The 18,226-nt window shown below is 51.1% G+C and overlaps 1 protein-coding gene across 3 annotated transcripts in view; it reads left to right on the forward strand.

The window, feature by feature from the left end:
- Igsf9b (immunoglobulin superfamily member 9B) overlaps positions 1–18,226 on the forward strand; it is a 46,213-nt gene that overhangs the window by 11,149 nt on the left and 16,838 nt on the right. Inside the window, exons 3-15 of one of the 3 annotated variants that reach the window (XM_059267546.1) lie at positions 984–1,130; positions 5,551–5,702; positions 6,018–6,135; positions 7,193–7,334; positions 7,527–7,672; positions 10,116–10,258; positions 10,544–10,684; positions 10,789–10,905; positions 11,142–11,292; positions 12,172–12,295; positions 14,346–14,521; positions 15,990–16,216; positions 17,029–17,113. In XM_059267546.1, the coding sequence (XP_059123529.1) occupies positions 984–1,130; positions 5,551–5,702; positions 6,018–6,135; positions 7,193–7,334; positions 7,527–7,672; positions 10,116–10,258; positions 10,544–10,684; positions 10,789–10,905; positions 11,142–11,292; positions 12,172–12,295; positions 14,346–14,521; positions 15,990–16,216; positions 17,029–17,113 (1,869 nt within the window). Of the gene's footprint in view, positions 1–983; positions 1,131–5,550; positions 5,703–6,017; positions 6,136–7,192; positions 7,335–7,526; positions 7,673–10,115; positions 10,259–10,543; positions 10,685–10,788; positions 10,906–11,141; positions 11,293–12,171; positions 12,296–14,345; positions 14,522–15,989; positions 16,217–17,028; positions 17,114–18,226 lie in introns of those variants that run through there. The other 2 variants (XM_059267547.1, XM_059267548.1) reach the window with 2 other exon arrangements.

The raw sequence follows: 18,226 nt of genomic DNA on the forward strand, positions 1-18,226 counted from the left end.
CACTTTCCTTTGAACCCCACCCGAGTCTCTGTGAGTCAGCTTCTCACTAAGTTGCCGTCCCAGCTTCTACCTCGCAGAAGTCTTCCCATCTTATCCTCTTGAATATCAGGGATGACAGGCCTGTACCACGGCGCCAGGCCCTTTGCTGATTGGCTTTCTGTTGAGCCTATGTCCCCTACCCTCCATTTGGCCAGGATTAACTTTGATAGACTTTTTAGGCAGGGTGGTGGCATCAGAGTTCCTGCAAGGAAGGCTTGACTCTAAGGCGGGGAGACAAGCACAGGAAACAGTGGTTTTGGTTTGGGTGAATGTGGGCTGGGGTGGAAGGTGGGGCAAGAGGGCTGCTTTGTCTGTTGGAGTGTGGGCAGGGACTCTGCTCTGCCCTACGTGTCACAGAGAGGGCTAAAGAAGAACTGCCAACCCTTGCCTTACCTGGCCCTTGTAGGGTGGTCTTTGGGGGCATATGTCATCTTGGTACTGGTAGCAGGAGTGGGAGGGACCCAAGCATCTTGCCCTGGCTTGCCTTCCCTCTGCCTGGTGAGGGAAGGCAGACAGAAGGAAGCTGATTCAGAAAAGTCCTGATGGGACCAAGATATTGTGGGTCCTGATGGGGGCAACCCTAGTCTATCCTTTTCTGTATCTTCTCATGTCTGCATCCATCATGCCTTTCTTTTGCCCAGATCTCCAAAAGAATGGGTACACTTTTTAAGGAGCAGAGGCTGTTGTCTGTGCCACACACAGCAAGTTGCCCTTGTAGGCTGGTGCAGGGCCATCTGGGGAGGGGCAGTGGCCCATGGTCAAGGCAGTTTGCCCTGGCTTTCGTCCCTGTGGCCCATGGTGGGTGCCGACTGCCATTTGGGGACACTGCCGTGGGAAGTGGTCTAAAAGTTATGAAGGGTCCCTTTGTCTTTTGCTGGGGGAGAGGGAGAGCCGATGGTTTGGCCTGATGGCTCACTGGGCTTTGTTCGCTATGTCCCCCCCAGGCCGGGCCAGTCTTCATGATAAAGCATCTCTGCGTCTGGAGCAGGTGCGCTCGGAGGACCAGGGCTGGTACGAATGCAAAGTCCTCATGCTGGACCAGCAGTATGACACATTCCACAACGGCAGCTGGGTCCATCTCACCATTAACGGTGCGTAAATGTTTCTTGGGAGTGACCAAGGAAGATGGCCTCTGGGACCTACTCTGGAGGAAGTGCCTCTACTAAGAGGAGCCCCAGTAAGCTCTGGCCCCATACGATCTTGGTTCCAGTCTTCTTTACACCTCTCAGATGGGTTCCTGGAATTCATGGGTCAGAAGCACGCATGCAAGCAGCAGATACCCTGTGTGTGGGGTGACATCAGAGTTCCTCTCAGGAAGGCTTGAATCTGCTTCTGGGCACCAGGGGGTTTGAATTGGCCAGTGTTGTATCATTTCTCGGCCTGGGATGACTCTGCTAGCCCAGGGAATGTCTTTTCTCAGGTGGAGTTCCTTGAGTCTCAGCACGACTCTTCCAGGTTGCTCACTTAGTCCTTGTTAAGTGCATTTATTTGGATAATAAGTACCAAGGGTCTATTATGTTCCTAGCCCTGCACCAGGTGATGGGTAAATAACGTTGAGTAAATCCAGACCCATTTCCTGCTTGAACAGGGTTTACCAGCTAATAAAATGTGAGAATCCTGGGAAGAAGAACTGTTTTAATGGCTGTCAGTTATTTATAGCGCATGTTAAATGGATTGTGCTATGCACAGACGCTTTTCAAGTGTCAGACTGGGGCAAGGAGGCCTGGGTGAGCTTGCTGAGCTCCAGGGTTGATTTACGCTGGAGTGTCCTGGGTCCACAGTGGCGATGGTCTTAGGGGCTGAGTCTTAAGGTCTCCATATAGGATGAGGTTTTAATAGCATCCATGCTGAGATGTGCTGTATCTGGGATAAATCTGGGATTATATAGATTCTGTGGCCCTGAGAATTGATGCTCCTAAATTAGAAATTTCTCTCGAGATGATTCTGCCTTGAAGAATGGTTCTCTCTCCCCTTTCTAGTGGGGTTGGGTCGACTTATGCTCTCCCTGTATTTGGGAGCCTGTCCAGATTCTGGGAGAACAGAGGATTTTAGTTTTTTCTTAAGAGATAAATATTTATTTTTCAGTGTTGGAAATGAAAGCCAGGGCCTTGTACAGGCCAGGCGCATGCTTTGCCAAAGTTATGTTCTTAGCCCCGGAAGAGATTGTTTTAGCAGGAGTGTTGGCCTATAGTGCAGGACACTTTAAAGCCGGTGAACCCAAGGTGAAAGGCAGGCTTGTCACTAGCTGTTGTCGGCTCCTGCTGTTGAAGGCAGCTTTTCTAAACCTTGTGTAGATTTTCTCCAGCAGCAGCTGGCTTTCCCATGACCATTTGAGCCAGTTGTGTGTGCAGGGAAATCTCCTCTCTTTAGGAACCCAAGCAGATCATAACTCAGAAGGTAGATTTGCTGCTCAGGGCTTCCGTGATTGAGCAACAAGTGAGGAGATCCTGTATCATCATCATTACCATCATCATCATCATCACCATCATCATCACCATCATCATCATCATCATCATCATCATCATCATCATTTTCTTTTTTTTTCTTTTCCTGTGCCTTTTCCTACTGCCTGAAACTGCCTCGAGGTGTGGCCTAGCTCTCCCATCATCCTGATTGATGGTGTCTATTCCGGGAACCCAGACACCAGCTATGCAGCCAAGATTCATGTTCAGGAAGGTAGAGTCGTTGCGAACTTACTTTCTACTGGATATTGTCTTCATATGCATGAGTTGACTACTCAGGCATTTCTAGTTTCTCAGAGTGGAATAGACATGGACCAAGACCTGTCAAAGATGTGGCTTATTTTTTGAACCCATTGCGTAGTAAGTCAGTGGGGCCAGTTAAATCACCTCTTTGAGTTTCAGCTTTCTCGGAAACAACCTGTTTGCAGGATGTTGCAAGATTCAGGGGACTGCTCTGTGAGATTGTGTCTTGAGCACTAATTATCCGAGGGTAGTTATGGGCAAGATGGCAACCACATATTCACAGTGGGGAAGGGGCAAAATGTGGGTGGCAGGAATAGCAGCCTAGAGGGCACTGAGGTCCTTGTGAATCTACCAAAAATTATCCATTCGAGATGTATTTCTGGACAGAAAGGAGCGGGTGCCAGCCTTGTGCCACACCCAGAGCAGAATGTATAGTGTCAGGCATTTTGTGACAGGAATACCTTCGGAGCTAGAAAGCCCAGGACGAAAATAAGCTACAAAAAGTGGTCTCATTAGCCTCCTGTGTTTTCTCTGAAGACTGGTGGGGTGGAAACAATCCCAATTATTCCTCTGTCACACGTAAAATACCTCCGAAGCCCAAGCTGAGTCTTGCTTTAGGTCTGGTGTATGGCTTGGAGGAGAGGCCAGCTTATTTTCAACCTGCACTATTAATTATAGGGCACTTGCAAGAGGAATTAAGCCTGGAAATGCAGCTGGCAAGCTAACACCTAATTCAGTAAATAATTGAGAGTCAAACCATTATTTTCCTGAAAACTTGAAATTGTTCAAAGTACTTTCCTGATTAGCACCTAAATAATAAAGTAATTATGTAATTAGTAATTAATTTGTCACTTCAGGACATAATTTAATTTATTATCTTTTCTTTTAAGCTTGACACCAGAGGTAATAGAGGCTGTAGTTGAGTTAACTGAATTTCAGGGGCAGGGCGGGTGAATGTAGGCTCTGGTATGAGTACACATTCTCAGTGCTTGGAGGCCGGAGTCCCAGCACACCTTTACAAGGACTTAGGAAGGCTTGTCACCATTGCTTTTAGTCTTTCTGAACGTGGGCTGAGCACTGCTTTTTTTGAGGATGTGCGTTTCATGTGACGGAATGTACTTTTTTATTCACCCTGTAATTCCAAATGTCCTGTGTACCCACCCAGCTATACGTATTGGAGATTTGAGGCCAACGTGGCCCTGCTTGGTCTTGCTTCCTCGAGGACTGATGTACTTGCATTTGTATTGGGCTATAGACGTGTACATTGTAGGTCTTCATTCATTTATTTCATTCATTCTTCCATTCAAGAAATGTCTGTTGAGCACTCTACATCCAGGAGCGACAGGAAATTTGAGTATTCAGTGGCACTAGGGAAAGGCACCTGCTCACGTGCATCAACGAAATGGGATCTGGATATAGAGTTCCAGGCCGAGTGAGAGCTTCTGCAAATGGACAGTCTTGAGGTTGGAAGTCCTTGCTGCAGAGGAGACACAGGAAGCCAGTGTCGTTAGAGTCAGCAGGAGGACGTGACCGGGAGGTGCAGCTGGTGTAGGCCGGATCCAATTCTGGTGCCCTCTGACTGACTCTTGGGGCATGGCTCTATGGAGGGGGAAAGAGCCTTTCTGAAGCTCTTCCTTTGTCTTCAGACCAAAGCCCCCCAGGGGTGATAATGGCAGTAATGATAGCAGAGCGATCAGAGTTTGCTGTAAGCATTTGTCTGCATTTTACACAGGATCTTTTGTAAACTTTTGTCCCTTTTATTACCTACCTCAATTCTAGAGGGGAGAGGATTTTCTAGAGGCGAAAGCCCAGAGAGCCTGAAGAACCTGCCTGAAATGATATGGCAGGCTAGTACTTGAACTTGGGCCCTTGAGAGGAAGCCAGGATGGCCTATCCTAGTGTTGTTGGCTTTGGTGCTAGGATTCAGAACAGCCATTTTGGAAGAGCATGGAAGCCAGTAGTCTGAGAGGTCAAAGTTGACCAGATTGTCTCTGCAAGCAGCTCAGGCGAAGGATCCTGAGTCTCTTAAAAGCCGATTATCCAAACAGGATGGAGTGTTACTCCCACCTTCAGTGCCCGGGAGAGGATAACCTCATGCAATCAGGGGAGACTTAAGAAGGTAGTAGACTGTGGAACTCACTGCTCACCTTTATCCACAGGACCCAAAGACGAGGAGGCAGGCAGGTGGGAGATTTTTCCCTGTCTGTGGACTGAGGTAAAAGTACAATTGAGCATCCTTAGCCTAGGACCTGTAGTAGGCCTTGCTGGGACTCAGTCAAGAAATCTCCTGTAAATGAATGAGCTTGGGATACGGGAAGTAGGAGCCCCTGTGCAGCGTGATAATCCTGAAGGGAGGTGGGAGATTCTTCAGTTCTGTTTGTCCTGTTCCTAGCACTGAGCACAGCAGCTTCCCAATTGTAGGTGTTCTTAAATACTTTCCTGAGTAGTAGCTAAGTTCAGCTGCATGAGTATAGAATTTGCAGACAGCCAGGCTGAGAGTAGGTCAAAGTTGACCAGATTGTCTCTGCAAGCAGCTCAGGCAAAGGGTGCTGAGTCTCTTAAAAGCCGGTAATCCAAACAGGATGGAGTGTTAATCATCCTTTCGGAGCATGGGAGAGGATAACCTCACATAATCAGTAGGTCCTAGGTCCATCATGTGTCCCGCTGCCAACCCTCCGTGATACATGATATTATACAGGGTAGAAGTCTCTGCGCTCTGCTTTTGTTCCTTTGTCCTTGCATACTACAGAGTTCTGCGCAGGTAGATGATGGAGTCCGTCTCTCACTTTCCTGGTGTTCTTTGCAGCCCCTCCCACCTTTACAGAAACACCCCCCCAGTACATTGAGGCCAAGGAAGGTGGAAGTATTACCATGACTTGCACTGCGTTTGGGAACCCTAAGCCCATCGTCACCTGGCTCAAGGAAGGGACCCTCCTCGGTGCTAGTGGAAAGTACCAGGTGAGTGCAGCTCTCATCTGGGTACCGCAACCACTCCTCCTCATCCTCTCTCCCTACCCATCTCCCATCTAAGGCAGCTGGCTGCTGATGCTATGTGTACGGGCCCAGGGTGGCGGCAGACAAACCAATGGCCTGGCTTGACGGCGAGCATTCTGCTGCCCTTTGTAGGAAGGTGAAGAAGGAGGCCCTTGTCCTCTCTCTGCCCCTGTATATGAGTCTCTGAGGCCATTTACGGCTTCTCAGAACTCATCTTTTTCTTAAGAGACACGCTGGTGCGGCCCACAGGTTGATGCTGAGTTCTTTCTGGGCCTCTAGGTGAGTGACGGTAGCCTGACAGTGACATCAGTCACTCGGGAAGACAGAGGCGCCTATACCTGCCGAGCATATAGCATCCAGGGTGAGGCTGTGCATACAACCCATCTGCTTGTTCAAGGTAGGGAGACTCTTTTAGCCTCTTTTATCTCTGGAACTCTGCGGGAGGCTTCGCGGCCTGCTGACCCCTGGAGAACATTTTCTCAGGGCGTAGTCTGCCCAACTGGGGGCGCTAGGGGAGCTGGGTGGGGCCTGTCTCACAGATATCACTTACCCCATCTCCCACCCTGGTCAACTGAGGAATGGCGTGGCAGGAGGACAGGGAGTGTGCTGAGCCGTTTCTGATTCCCTGTTGAGAGGGCATTCGGGCCATTGTCTCCCCCTTCGTCAGGGAGGAAACACCTTACGGTCATCTATCCATTAGGGGCGGCATCAATATATAAGGACAGGACAATGATCCAAGCCCCTGACATTTAAATAACGTCAGGGACTTTGAGTAAAGCGGGGTTCTGTAGTGAGCTGCGAGATGTTGGCCTGACTGTCTGGTCCCAGAGTGCCCTGAAAGGGGCTGAGCATCCACTGCCCAGGATGGGATGGGTGTCAGGTAGGGGTCTCTGCATGCCGGAGTAATGGTGGGAGTTAAGGTGCTTATGTCTAGTTGGCAGGGCAACCGTGGTGACGTTCTCTCCTTTGGCCTCTGAGGGCTGAGCGGGAGCTGAGGCGGAGGGTGGGAAGCGGCATACCTCCTCAGGGAGGGCCGAAGCCTAGCTCTGCTGAGGTCTGGCTTGCCAGTCCCAAGGCTGGCTGTGCTTTGCCTCTTTGCTCCCCAGACTCCTCTCCTGAGTGGCCAGAACCTCCGACTAGGGAACAGTATAAGAGTCTGTCTACTTCAGAGACAAGATCAGGCCTTGTACCTTCTAACCTGAGCTCTGTTGGAGAGAGTTGGGCAGGAAAGTTGTATGGAGGTTATAAATGGCTGGTCTGGAAATCATGGAGCCATTGCAGATGTGGTACAGTAGGGTGCCCGAGCCTCACAGCAGCTGGGAGCATCTCCCTGATGACTGCCTGGGCTCTGCTACTGAGACACCCCATCTTGAGCATCCCAGAGCTTCCTGGGAGGCTTGGCATGGTAGCCCTCCCAATCAGGAGAGGTGATGTTTATTCCCTGTTCTCCCCAGGGCCTCCCTTCATTGTTTCCCCTCCTGAGAACATCACCGTCAACATCTCCCAGGATGCTCTGCTTACCTGCAGGGCAGAGGCGTATCCCGGCAACCTCACCTACACCTGGTACTGGCAGGATGAGAACGTCTACTTCCAGAAGTGAGCAGCACCCTGCTCCAACCCTCTCACATGGGTCCCCACAGGCCCCTACCTTGAGAGAGGGACCCTGACAGTGCCTGGGAACCCAAAGTCTCCTTGCTGCTCTAGGGGAGGTGAAGGGACTCATTGCTACCTTGCTTGTATCTCTGCCAACATCCCTCTTCTCCTTGCTTGCTTGTCACTCTTTTGCAGTGACCTGAAGCTAAGGGTGCGGATCCTGATTGATGGGACACTGATCATCTTCCGAGTGAAGCCAGAGGATGCTGGAAAGTATACCTGTGTCCCCAGCAACAGCCTGGGGCGCTCCCCCTCTGCCTCAGCATACCTGACTGTGCAGTGTGAGTAGGGGTGAGGGAGAGGGTTCTGGGCATTCTAGTAGGTGCAAGCTGCACTAGCTAGATTGGAAATTGAAGACCCAGCATGTTTCTGAGGACTAGAGGAACACCTGAGGGAGGAATAGTCCTCCTCTAGAGGACGCCATGACCAGTCTGGCCAATAGAATGAACTGATAGTGGCAGATGTCTTCTGTGGGCTGGTCATCACTGGGTGTCAGCCAATTCATTGGTTCAAGTTTAGGTCATGTTCAAGGATAAACAGACCTTCACTTTGGACATTTGTCATTCAGAATGGTGATCCTTGTGTTATTATACCGGTTTATATCTGGGCCTTGAATTGGTTGTTGCTGGGCACATTTTCCTAGGTGTCTGAGGGAGAGGGGTTAGGTTCTCTGCCAGTTGTCCTCTATCTTTCCACACGTGGACATTGTGTACTGAGTGGAGCAGGACCTTTCTGGGTGACTTGGTCTGCTTCCATACCTGGCTCCCTTTGGCTCCCCAGTCCCTCTCCTCAGAGTCTGTAAGACTCGAATTCATGAACTGCTGTTCCACCAGGACCCGTAGAGGGCTTCTGTGTGAGCCCTAGATCCCACCTAGCATTAATACTTGGGCACCTTGGGTTGCTTCCTACCCTGTGACAAGCTGGACATTGTGACAAAGTGAGATGGGAAGATGGGTAATGAAGATCAATGTCTTCCTTTTGACTCATGGATGGCCCTGTCACTCAGGCAACCAAGGCCGCAGGTTGTTGCTATAGGTGACAGACTCCCATTATTGGAATGCTGGTGTGGGAGAGGTATGGACACCCGAGGACATGGAGTGGCAGGGAGGAACGATGTAACATGGTGGTCTAAGTCAGCCTCTGTGCTGAGGACAACTAGAGGAACAATTGATGGCCGCACAGGTCCGAGTGTTTGCATGGCTCTGCTGTTGGACAGGCAAGGTCACAGTGGTGAAGCTCCATTGGGCCTGCGATGTCCCACCTCACTCCTTGTGCTACGTGTTTTCTCATTTCTGTGGGGTGACTTTGCTGGTGGAAGCAGAGGTCTCAGTTCTCTGGCACTGCTGACGATTCGTGAGGATTTGTAGCATGCTGTGGTGCAAGTTCCAGACTTTTATGAGTCGGGAAGCCCAGGACACTGGGTGTGTCCCTCTCGACCTGTAATGGGAAAAGCAGGAGACGGGGTGTGCTCCTGCAATCCTGGGGACTCCAGGAAGGGGCTGCTTCACCTGGCGGGTATGTCTCTCCCTCTGGGCTGGATGTGGGCAGTGCCACAGGAGCCCGAAGGTGGTAGGTAGTGTTGCAGGCGTGAGCAAGCCAACAGGGATCAGCCTTCAGAAGGATGCCAAGCCAGCCAAGATGACGGCTCCATCCTGGGAGCTGTGGGCCACTATTCTCTTGCAGAGGCGTGTTGGTTTCCCTGGCTCTCCTCAGCACCAGCATTACCAACCACTCCCACTTGTCCCTTTTTACCTCCTTCCTCCCTTCAAAGAGAATCCAGGGAGTTGAGATTTATAGGTGGGTGAGACAAGGATCTTTATTTCTGCTAAAGAGCGGTGCTCAGAGTATTTCCCATTCATAAACCCTTTGAAAACCTTGGAGGAATTAAAAAAAAAAAAAAGACTATCATACAAAAGTAGGAAGCTACATCTAAATATATAACCCGGCCTGGTATTTATGTAAGGCTGTTCTCTGAAGAGCTCAGAATGCTTTAAAGGTACCAGCTCATTTATCACAGCCTTCCTAGCTCCGGATCTTTCTCCTCTGTAGCCCTAGGGGTCCTGGGGAGAAATGAGAAAATGTGACTTAACTTTCAGCACAAGGGCTACTGGGCCTCTTGTTCTCTATCCTGGGGCCGTGGTGGATTTTACCTTTAACCGCAGAGTCAAGTGGGATACTGTGGCCAAGGGAGGCCAGACATCCAGCGGAAGGAGTATCAATCCTTATGCTTGGGACAGCATTGTACATAGACCTGACATTGCTCTTTTGGTTTAGGATGTGAAGTAATTAACTGCTTACTCCTGAGAAACTTCAGGATGCAAAGTAGTTGGAGAAGTGCATGGTCATTGTTGGCTTGGCAGGGCTGGAGTAATGTCTGCGGTGAGAGCCATTTCCGAGTTCTGAAGAGTAGGGCCGTTTGAAATGTGCCTTTGGATGCCTCCATGCATTCTTGCACATCCTAAGGTTCTTAAAAGCATAGCAAGTTGGGCAGGTGAAAGAAGTGTGCAGCCTGCCCCAGCCTGCTGTGTGTGGTCCCTAGGCTGTAAGTGCTGGAGAGCGGGATTGTTGGTGGCCCAGGCTCCTAGCACTGTGGTGAACATTGAGAATCTGAAGTAGTAGATGTAAAGGTTCTTTTGCAAAGGAATGGGGAGTGTGTGCTCACTTATCTTCTGCTCTGAGTGCTCACGTGGCTTCTCATGTTTTTCTACACCACCCCTCTCACAGACCCAGCCCGTGTCCTCAACATGCCCCCTGTAATTTATGTGCCCGTGGGAATCCATGGCTATATCCGTTGTCCTGTGGATGCAGAGCCACCTGCTACTGTGGTGAAGTGGAATAAGGATGGCCGGCCACTGCAGGTAGAGAAGGTATGAGTGAGATGCAGTGCTGGGACTCAGAACGAGGAGCATCCTTCTGACAGTAAAGGTGCTGCCTCTGGGCTCTGGTGCTCTGCCAGCCCCAATCCTCCTAAAAAGCCTAGGCAAACAAAAAGCAGTGATCGGTCAGGAGTTTGGCTGTGTTCCAGGCCCACAGGGGATGCCAGTGCCAGCCTGTACTTGGTCTAGCCCAGCTCAGACCCTGCCTGGAAGTGGCTGGGGTGTAGTGCCTGTGTCCTGACCCTGGCTCTCTGCTCTCTTATCTGTGTCTGGCAGAACTTGGGTTGGACCTTGATGGACGATGGCTCTATTCGCATTGAGGAGGCCACGGAGGAGGCTCTTGGCACTTACACGTGTGTGCCTTACAACACTTTGGGGACCATGGGCCAGTCTGCCCCCGCACGGCTTGTCCTGAAGGTGCGTCTCGAGGACTGTGCATGCCCCCCCCCCCCCCCCCCCCCCCCGTGGTGGGCAGTCTTCCTGTGGCCAACCTTTCACACCTGTCTCTGTGTGTCCATTAGGACCCCCCGTATTTCACGGTGCTACCAGGCTGGGAGTACAGGCAGGAGGCCGGCCGGGAGCTGCTCATCCCCTGTGCCGCGGCAGGGGACCCCTTCCCTGTCATCACCTGGAGGAAGGTACCTGGGCTTTGGAGCTCTTGCGCCGTAGGGGGAGGCAGGGAGGATCCAGTGGTGGTTCTGTTTGGACCTGTGGGGACAGGCCAGATGTTAGGGGGGGGAGGCCACATTGGTGGTCAGTGGTGGGGTGTTGGCAACGGGCTCAGGGATCGCTGAGACTCCTGAGTTGTGAGCACAACATCCCTTAACCTGAATCCCTGCCCCCATCCTTCTTCCCTGCTCCTTGTTTGGCTAAGGTAGGGAAGCCCAGCAGAAGCAAGCACAACGCCCTGCCCAGCGGGAGTCTCCAGTTTCGTGCCCTGAGTAAGGAGGACCACGGGGAGTGGGAATGTGTTGCCACCAATGTGGTCACAAGCATCACTGCCAGCACCCACCTCACTGTCATTGGTACGTGCTTGCACAGGCCAGCTGGGGGCACTTTTCTCACTCGGCAGGTGTCTTTCCTAAGTTAGACCAAGGGCTACACCCTGAAACCCTTGACCTCAGGGGACTCCGGCAGGGAGGCTCAGTGTCCATGTTTGTCCCATCTTGGGGAGGACAGGCACGTGGAGACTGGAGTAGGAAGAGTGAGAATCAGATGTGGCACCTTGGCCAGGCAGGCACTGAGCTGCCTGAGGGTAGTGCTGGTGTCCGTAGCCTGGGGCATGAGGAAGCGACTAATACCCCTTGTTCCGATGACTCAGGACATGTCAGCCGGAGTGTAGTGTAGCCTGTCTCTTTGGGGCTTGACAGCCACAGTGGTACCCTAAGCCAACCCAGTATTTTCTTGCCAGTTTAGGCTGTGAATAAAGTGGTCTGCATCTTGTCGTTCACAGCCTAGCAGGGGAGCTCCTGCTCAGAGTCACATCCTTCATCTGCAGTAGGTGCTGGCATGGCCTTAGACCTGGCTCCCTGTTGTCTGCTGTGTGGAATGTGGCTGTCTCTTGTAGCTAGAGATTTAGGGGATGTGACTTTTGGTTTTTCCCAGGGTGTCAAGGGAATGCTTTTTTTAGCTCACATGATGCATGGGAATTTGGTCAGGATGAAGAGGGTTCTGTTTTCCCTCTGGCCTGTGTCCTTGCTGGTGATGCTGGCCTATGTAGCAGGTGGGCTTTATCCTCCTGACTCCAGCAGAGCCAGGGTGGGCTTGGGATCCTGCCCTCGCTGCTGCCGCCACTTCCTATGACACATCTTGGTACTACGTGCTCTGTCCTCCCCTGAAGATGATGGGGACCTAGCATGTGGGCTCGGCTTCTTTGGGTCTGAGCTGTCTTCCTTGGTCTCCAGGCACCAGTCCTCACGCCCCAGGCAGTGTCCGGGTCCAGGTCTCCATGACAACTGCCAATGTGTCCTGGGAGCCAGGCTATGATGGAGGCTATGAGCAGACATTCTCAGTTTGGTACGGACCTCTGTGAGTCAGCCCCGCATGCTTTGCTCTCTGCTTCTCCCTCCTTTGCCCCACTTAGGGCATCCAGTCTGCCCCGTCCCATCCCATTCCACCCCATGCCATCCCATCCCATCCTGGGGTGGGTGGTGGGCCCAAGGAGGCTAGGATCTGTACTTGCCAGGTCTGCAGACAGCAAAGTGGGCCAGGCAGTGATTGAGTTCTCAAGGATGCTAGGGATGTCTATAAGGGACTCCGTGCATCCTTGCATTACCACCCTGGAGTCTAGAATGCTGATTTGGGCATAAATTGTCCCCCCCTCTGCTCTCTCTTGGGCTCTCTCAGTGCCCCCTCAGTCTTTCTCTAGGTTCCTGATCCTGATGGTGTTATAAAATAGCATGTGAAGTGTAGGGTCTAGTTTTTATTCTGTTCCTTGCCCAGAGGTCCTAGGTACCAGTTAGGAGAACAGGTCTCCTGCTCCCGTCCCTGCCCTTGCCTCCACTGTCTGTATTCTCTCCCTAGGACTTTGTGCATGTCATTTTCATGTCTGTTATTAACCAGATCAGGGACTTAAGATCCTTGCCCAGACCTCGGGGTGGATAGGTCTCACAAATGCATGGACCAGGATGAGGACCCAAGGCACGGGATGGTGTGAAGAGAAGCCGAATGGCATTCCCTTCCTCCCCATATCCCCAGGGCTTCCCGTCCTAACATTCCCATCCTGAGCTGGGAGCTACAGCCTCCAGCTTCACGGACAACCTCCTCAAGTGGGGAAGGCGGCCCATTGACTTCCTTCTCCTTCAGCCTGGTTCAGCCTGAATCTGGGGAGGAGGAAGAAGCAGATGTAAACCTGAGAGAGCCTTCAACAGCATGAGGTTGAGGGGCCCTTCCGTTTCCCCAGCAGTTCTCAGACTGAACGCGTACCTTGGGAGTTTTGAGAGCCCTGTGGATGAACTGTACCTGGACTGTCTGTGTCCCTCGGAGTTGGGGAAGGGTGGCATCTGGTATGGCAGAGCTGACTACTGGGATGGACAGACATTTGGGTGCAGAGAAGGGCTCCCTTGTTGCCTGTGGTGCTGCTCTATACTGCTGCCCATCTGTATCACTTTTATCACACTCTGTTCACTTGCTTTGGTTGGGAAGGTCAGTTGCCAAGGTAGAGGAGGTTTTCCCTTCTTTCTGACAGGCCCTGGCTCATTGTACTGATATGGTCATTGGCTCCTGCTGTCCCCCTCCCCCCTTTTCATCCATGCTTTCTTTTGCCTCAGCTCACATTATTGGGCATACCTGGTAGTGATAGTGAGTCTTAAAACCTAGAGAGGAACCTGTGGGTGTCAGTTACCCAGGACAATGTCTCCCTCCTGTGGTGTCATCTGGGACTGCATCCGTAGCAAGTGGCTTCCTTGCCTATTGGGAGTTGAGGAGGGCGGCTTTAGAGTGGAAAGCCTCACCCCTGGTCTCTTTACTCTCCATCACTGTAACTTTCCCCTTGATTGTGATTTCTAGCCTTCAAGGCCTTAGGAGTCCTGGTCCTGCTACGAAGCAAACGCTGATCATTTTTGTTACATGCCTTGGATATCCTCAGATGACCCAAGTTGGACTGGACTGAGCTCAGCATCCTGGATGACATTGGGCCACACTTTTGTCTCTCCCTGGTAGGGTAGACAGTCAAGGTTATCTAGGTCCCTTTTCTAGCCACGTCATTGCCTAGCTGCTCATTCTCAAATCCAGTGTCCCTATTCTATCAAGCAGAGCCCGTTTATAAAGCAGCGCTTCCAGTGGGATTCTCTCACAGAGCAACTGGTAATCTGGCCAGTACCTTCAGCATGACTTACACCCGAGGACCTCTTTTCACTGGGGAGGTACCACAGTGGGGTATGCCCTGGTGCCATGAAAGTTGGCATAGCCAGAGCCAGGCAGGTAACCCCACCTTGGTTATCCCTCTTCCTGCCCTTGAACCTGAGAATGCTTGACCTTTCACTGCCTTTTCCTTGGGGACCCTGTGTGCATGCTCTTCTCTCCAGTGTGACCCACCCCACCCCTTCTCCCCCATCCTCTCTCTCTCTCTCTTGGCCAGGATGAAGCGGGCTCAGTTTGGGCCCCACGACTGGCTGTCCTTGTCAGTACCACCGGGGCCCAGCTGGTTGCTGGTAGACAGCCTGGAGCCTGAGACTGCATACCAGTTCAGTGTCTTGGCCCAGAACAGGCTGGGAACCAGCGCCTTCAGTGAGGTGGTCACTGTGAACACTTTAGGTGAGGCCCTGGGCTGGGTGTATGGGGGCTAATTCTTAGCAGATCTGGACAAAGATGGTCACAGAACTAACATTAGGGCTGAATGTGCCAGTACCTTAGTAAGTGTTCTCTGTAATGGTTTCTTTTGATTTCCCAGTAAGGACTTGACATTCTGAAGGGTTTGCCTGGTCCCATATCATGGCAGTTTGGCTATTTTCCTTTTGAACCCTCAGATGGAATGGAGGGGTTCAATGATATGTATAAATGTTCGGCCATTCTACAAGGGAACAGGGGTCCTTCTGCACTCTCTGACTGCAGTGGTGTGTCTTCTGGGGTTCCAAGAACAGGCCTTGGCAAGCAGACTCTTTTCACATGGACTAGAGGTCATGACTCCAGCCCCCTTTCTGCCCTGTGGATGGCAGGTGTAAAATGCTCACTCCAAACTCTGAAGTTCCTCTGCTGGACCTCATTTTTTGTTTGTTTGTTTGTTTGTTTGTTTGTTTGTTTTTGAATAGGGTCTCACTGTGTAGCCCTACCTGGCCTGGAACTCACTTTGTACCAACTCACAGAGATCCGCCTGTCTTTGCCTCCCAAGTGTTGAGATTAAAGGTGTGCACCACCAAGTCTATCCTGGGCCTCGTTTTGAGCTCAAAGGCTCCAAATGGAATCAAAAGAATGACTCATGTGTCGTGAGCAGAACTTACCAGTTCCTGGGATGGGAACAGAAGATACAATCATGTACCGCTTAATAGTGGGGAAAGCATCGGAGGAAATCACATCTGAGGAACCTGTCATTAAGCAGCGAGGTCATTGTGTAGATGGTTCGGCACCTGAGAAAACAATGCAACCAAGAAAGACAGGGAACTTTGGATCAGTGGAGCTGACGCAGGGAGAACAGCGTGGGCTGTTTTCATTGGAAACCTTTTCTGTTGTTGGAGTACACGCTAGCCATGAAAAACAGAGCATAGTGAAAACGTAACCTGGAGCATGGTTGGGTGCTACCCTTGCCACATGTTCTGCACTGTACACAGCTGCATGCTATGTTACCCTCAGTGCCGTAGATTCACACCAAGGTACCTCACATGTGTGAGGAATCTGTTGTTCTCTGTTATAGTACTACTCTCCTGCTAGCTGATAGGAATTTTTCAGCTTTGTGATTTCATGGGGCCACCGACAGGGATGGTGCTGATGTCGATGTTATGTGGCACGTGGCTGTGCTCAGCACTGGATTTTTCTCTCTTCTCTATGGTGCCCGCTGCTTCTTCCCTTTTGAGGAGGCTTTTGGTCATCTTGCAGTTGTCCTGTTCTGAAAAGAGTCACAGAGCTCTGGGTCAGCAGCCCTGACTTACCTTTCCTAGAAACAGGAGGGCTACTGTAGGTGACACCCTCTCATCTCTCTGAGACAAATTTGTCCTTTGGTAGGCTCTGCCTCCCACACTGGGTTGGGGGTTTGTGGTCACCATCTCTCTTCTTCCTTTTCCTGTGACAGCATTCCCTGTTACAACTCCAGAACCTCTGGTGCTGGTGACCCCACCAAGGTGCCTCACAGCCAACCGGACCCAGCAGGGTGTGCTCCTGTCCTGGCTCCCTCCTGCCAACCACAGCTTCCCCATTGACCGATACATCATGGAGTTCCGAGTTGGGGAGCGCTGGGAGATGCTGGATGATGCCATTCCAGGCACCGATGGAGACTTTTTTGCCAAGGATCTGTCACAGGTGGGGACTTTAATTTTCATGCCTCTTATTCTCAGTTTCTGGAGTGGTCATGACTATTTGCAAAGCCACTGAGCATTGAGTGACCCACCTCCAGAGCATCAGGTCAAGCCCAGCACTGGCCCTCTTTATCTGTGGTCTTAGACTCTCCCTAGTTTGCTACCAAGGGTTGGATTGGTCCCCAGACTAGAGCTATCTTAGTGGCATTGGGGACCAATGCTACACAGATGGTTTTCCTCAAATACAGACACTAACTAGGGTAAAGCAGGGTGAGGCCAGTAGGGATCATCAGACCCCAGACCTCAGTTTCCTGGGTTCCAGCTAGAGTGGACTAAAGAGGCCCTGTAAAGGTTGTCTTCTAGGCTGGCCAAGAGAAGGGCTCTTCTTTTAATAATTCAGAGTCCTGGGAGGAAACACATTCCCTCTTTATTTTGGTGGACATCTTTTAAGCAGGAACATCTTTTTCTTGAGAGAGAAAGCAACTTGCTTCATAGATAGAAGAGATCTCACATATCCTTCCATTTCCCCTTTCCTCGATGCTCTCTATGGCTGCTGGAATTGATTCATGATGCTTTTTGAGAGAACATTGTGTATCTTTCTCTGCAGTCTTTCAGTGGACTCATGGGCATAGCTTGAAGTCCATAGCTTGAATGGTGGGAATATGTACACTATAACATTGGCCAATGCAAGCAGTCACCATTAAACACTTCTTGGGACCAGTGCTCTGGGCAGCCTGTTCTATGGAAGTCATGCACAGGGTCAGTGACTGTTTTCCTAAGCCCTGCAGTTGACTGGGTATTGTCCCTGGATTGTAGGATACATGGTATGAGTTCCGGGTTTTGGCTGTCATGCAGGATCTGATCAGCGAGCCCAGCAACATCGCCGGTGTCTCCAGCACAGGTACTTTGGGTCCCCCAGTTGTCTAACAACAGCCAGGGCATAAGCCTTAGAGCCACATGAGCGTCCTTTTGTGGAATAGCTCATCTGGGAGGACAGGCTGGGTTAGAGACTTAAGCAGGAGTCTAGTTGAAACCTCGTGAGTCCTCGCATTTATGAAGTCCATCCGATCTGTGATTCCATGACACATTGTTTTATCCCACCATGGAGCTGGGCTTCTGATACCTTCCGTAAGATAGCCGAGGAGGGAAACCCATTGCATCTTGTCGGTGGGTGCTGCTTGCTATACACTGTTTGCTCTCGAGCACTGCTGTGTAATGGGGCGGGCCCCCTGAATTAGAGGGGAGATCCCGCAGGTCAACACGTGTTTGCTGCATGCCTATTATAGGCTTCCTTATAATTATGTGGGTTTTATTTGGAAAATTGTTGTTTGGTGTTGTTTTCCTTCCTTGCTTCCTCTCCCTAGAGTTGTGTTTTTTTTTTTTTTCTCTCAGACTAAATAAAGCCAACTCCCTAGCATTTTCTCCATTTATCTTTTTTTTTTTTCTTGGCACCAATCCCATTTCCACATGTCTTCTCTGCATTCCAGAGTTCCTGAAACACAGCAGAGACCCTCCCCAGGGAAGTGGTGTCCTTGGTGAGGGAGAGGCTCTGGCTTAGTAAGCCAGCCCAGGCACCATTTCCTTGGGAGCAGTGTGTTCTGAGATCTCTGGGGCCAGGTGGCAAGGGTCTTGGCCAGAGAGCTCTAGTAGGGACCCTCTCAGAGTTACAAAAGCATTGGCATGGGCAGATGGGAGGAGAGATGTGGAGCCAAGGGCACTGTGGGGAAGGGGAGAGTGTGATTTTTTTTTCTCTCTCCTATATTAGGCACCCTGGGGTGCTGTGTAAACTCAAGTTATCTCCCATAGGCAGCAAAACTTAGCTGCTTCTGTTCTGGCTTCCCTCCAGGGAAGAGACTCAGAGAGATGGAAGAACCTAGAAAAATAGCTTCCAGCCAGAGCCAGCGGAGAGGACTTCAGTGTTTTGCGTGCTCAGTTCTGTGAACTGTTCTTACTCAGTAGCCTTGTGCCTGACCCCCAAAAGTTAAGGAAGCGTGCCCATATGGGTGAATGAGGC

This window comes from Peromyscus eremicus, chromosome 7 (genome assembly GCF_949786415.1).
Source record: "Peromyscus eremicus chromosome 7, PerEre_H2_v1, whole genome shotgun sequence".
Lineage (NCBI taxonomy): Eukaryota > Metazoa > Chordata > Mammalia > Rodentia > Cricetidae > Peromyscus > Peromyscus eremicus.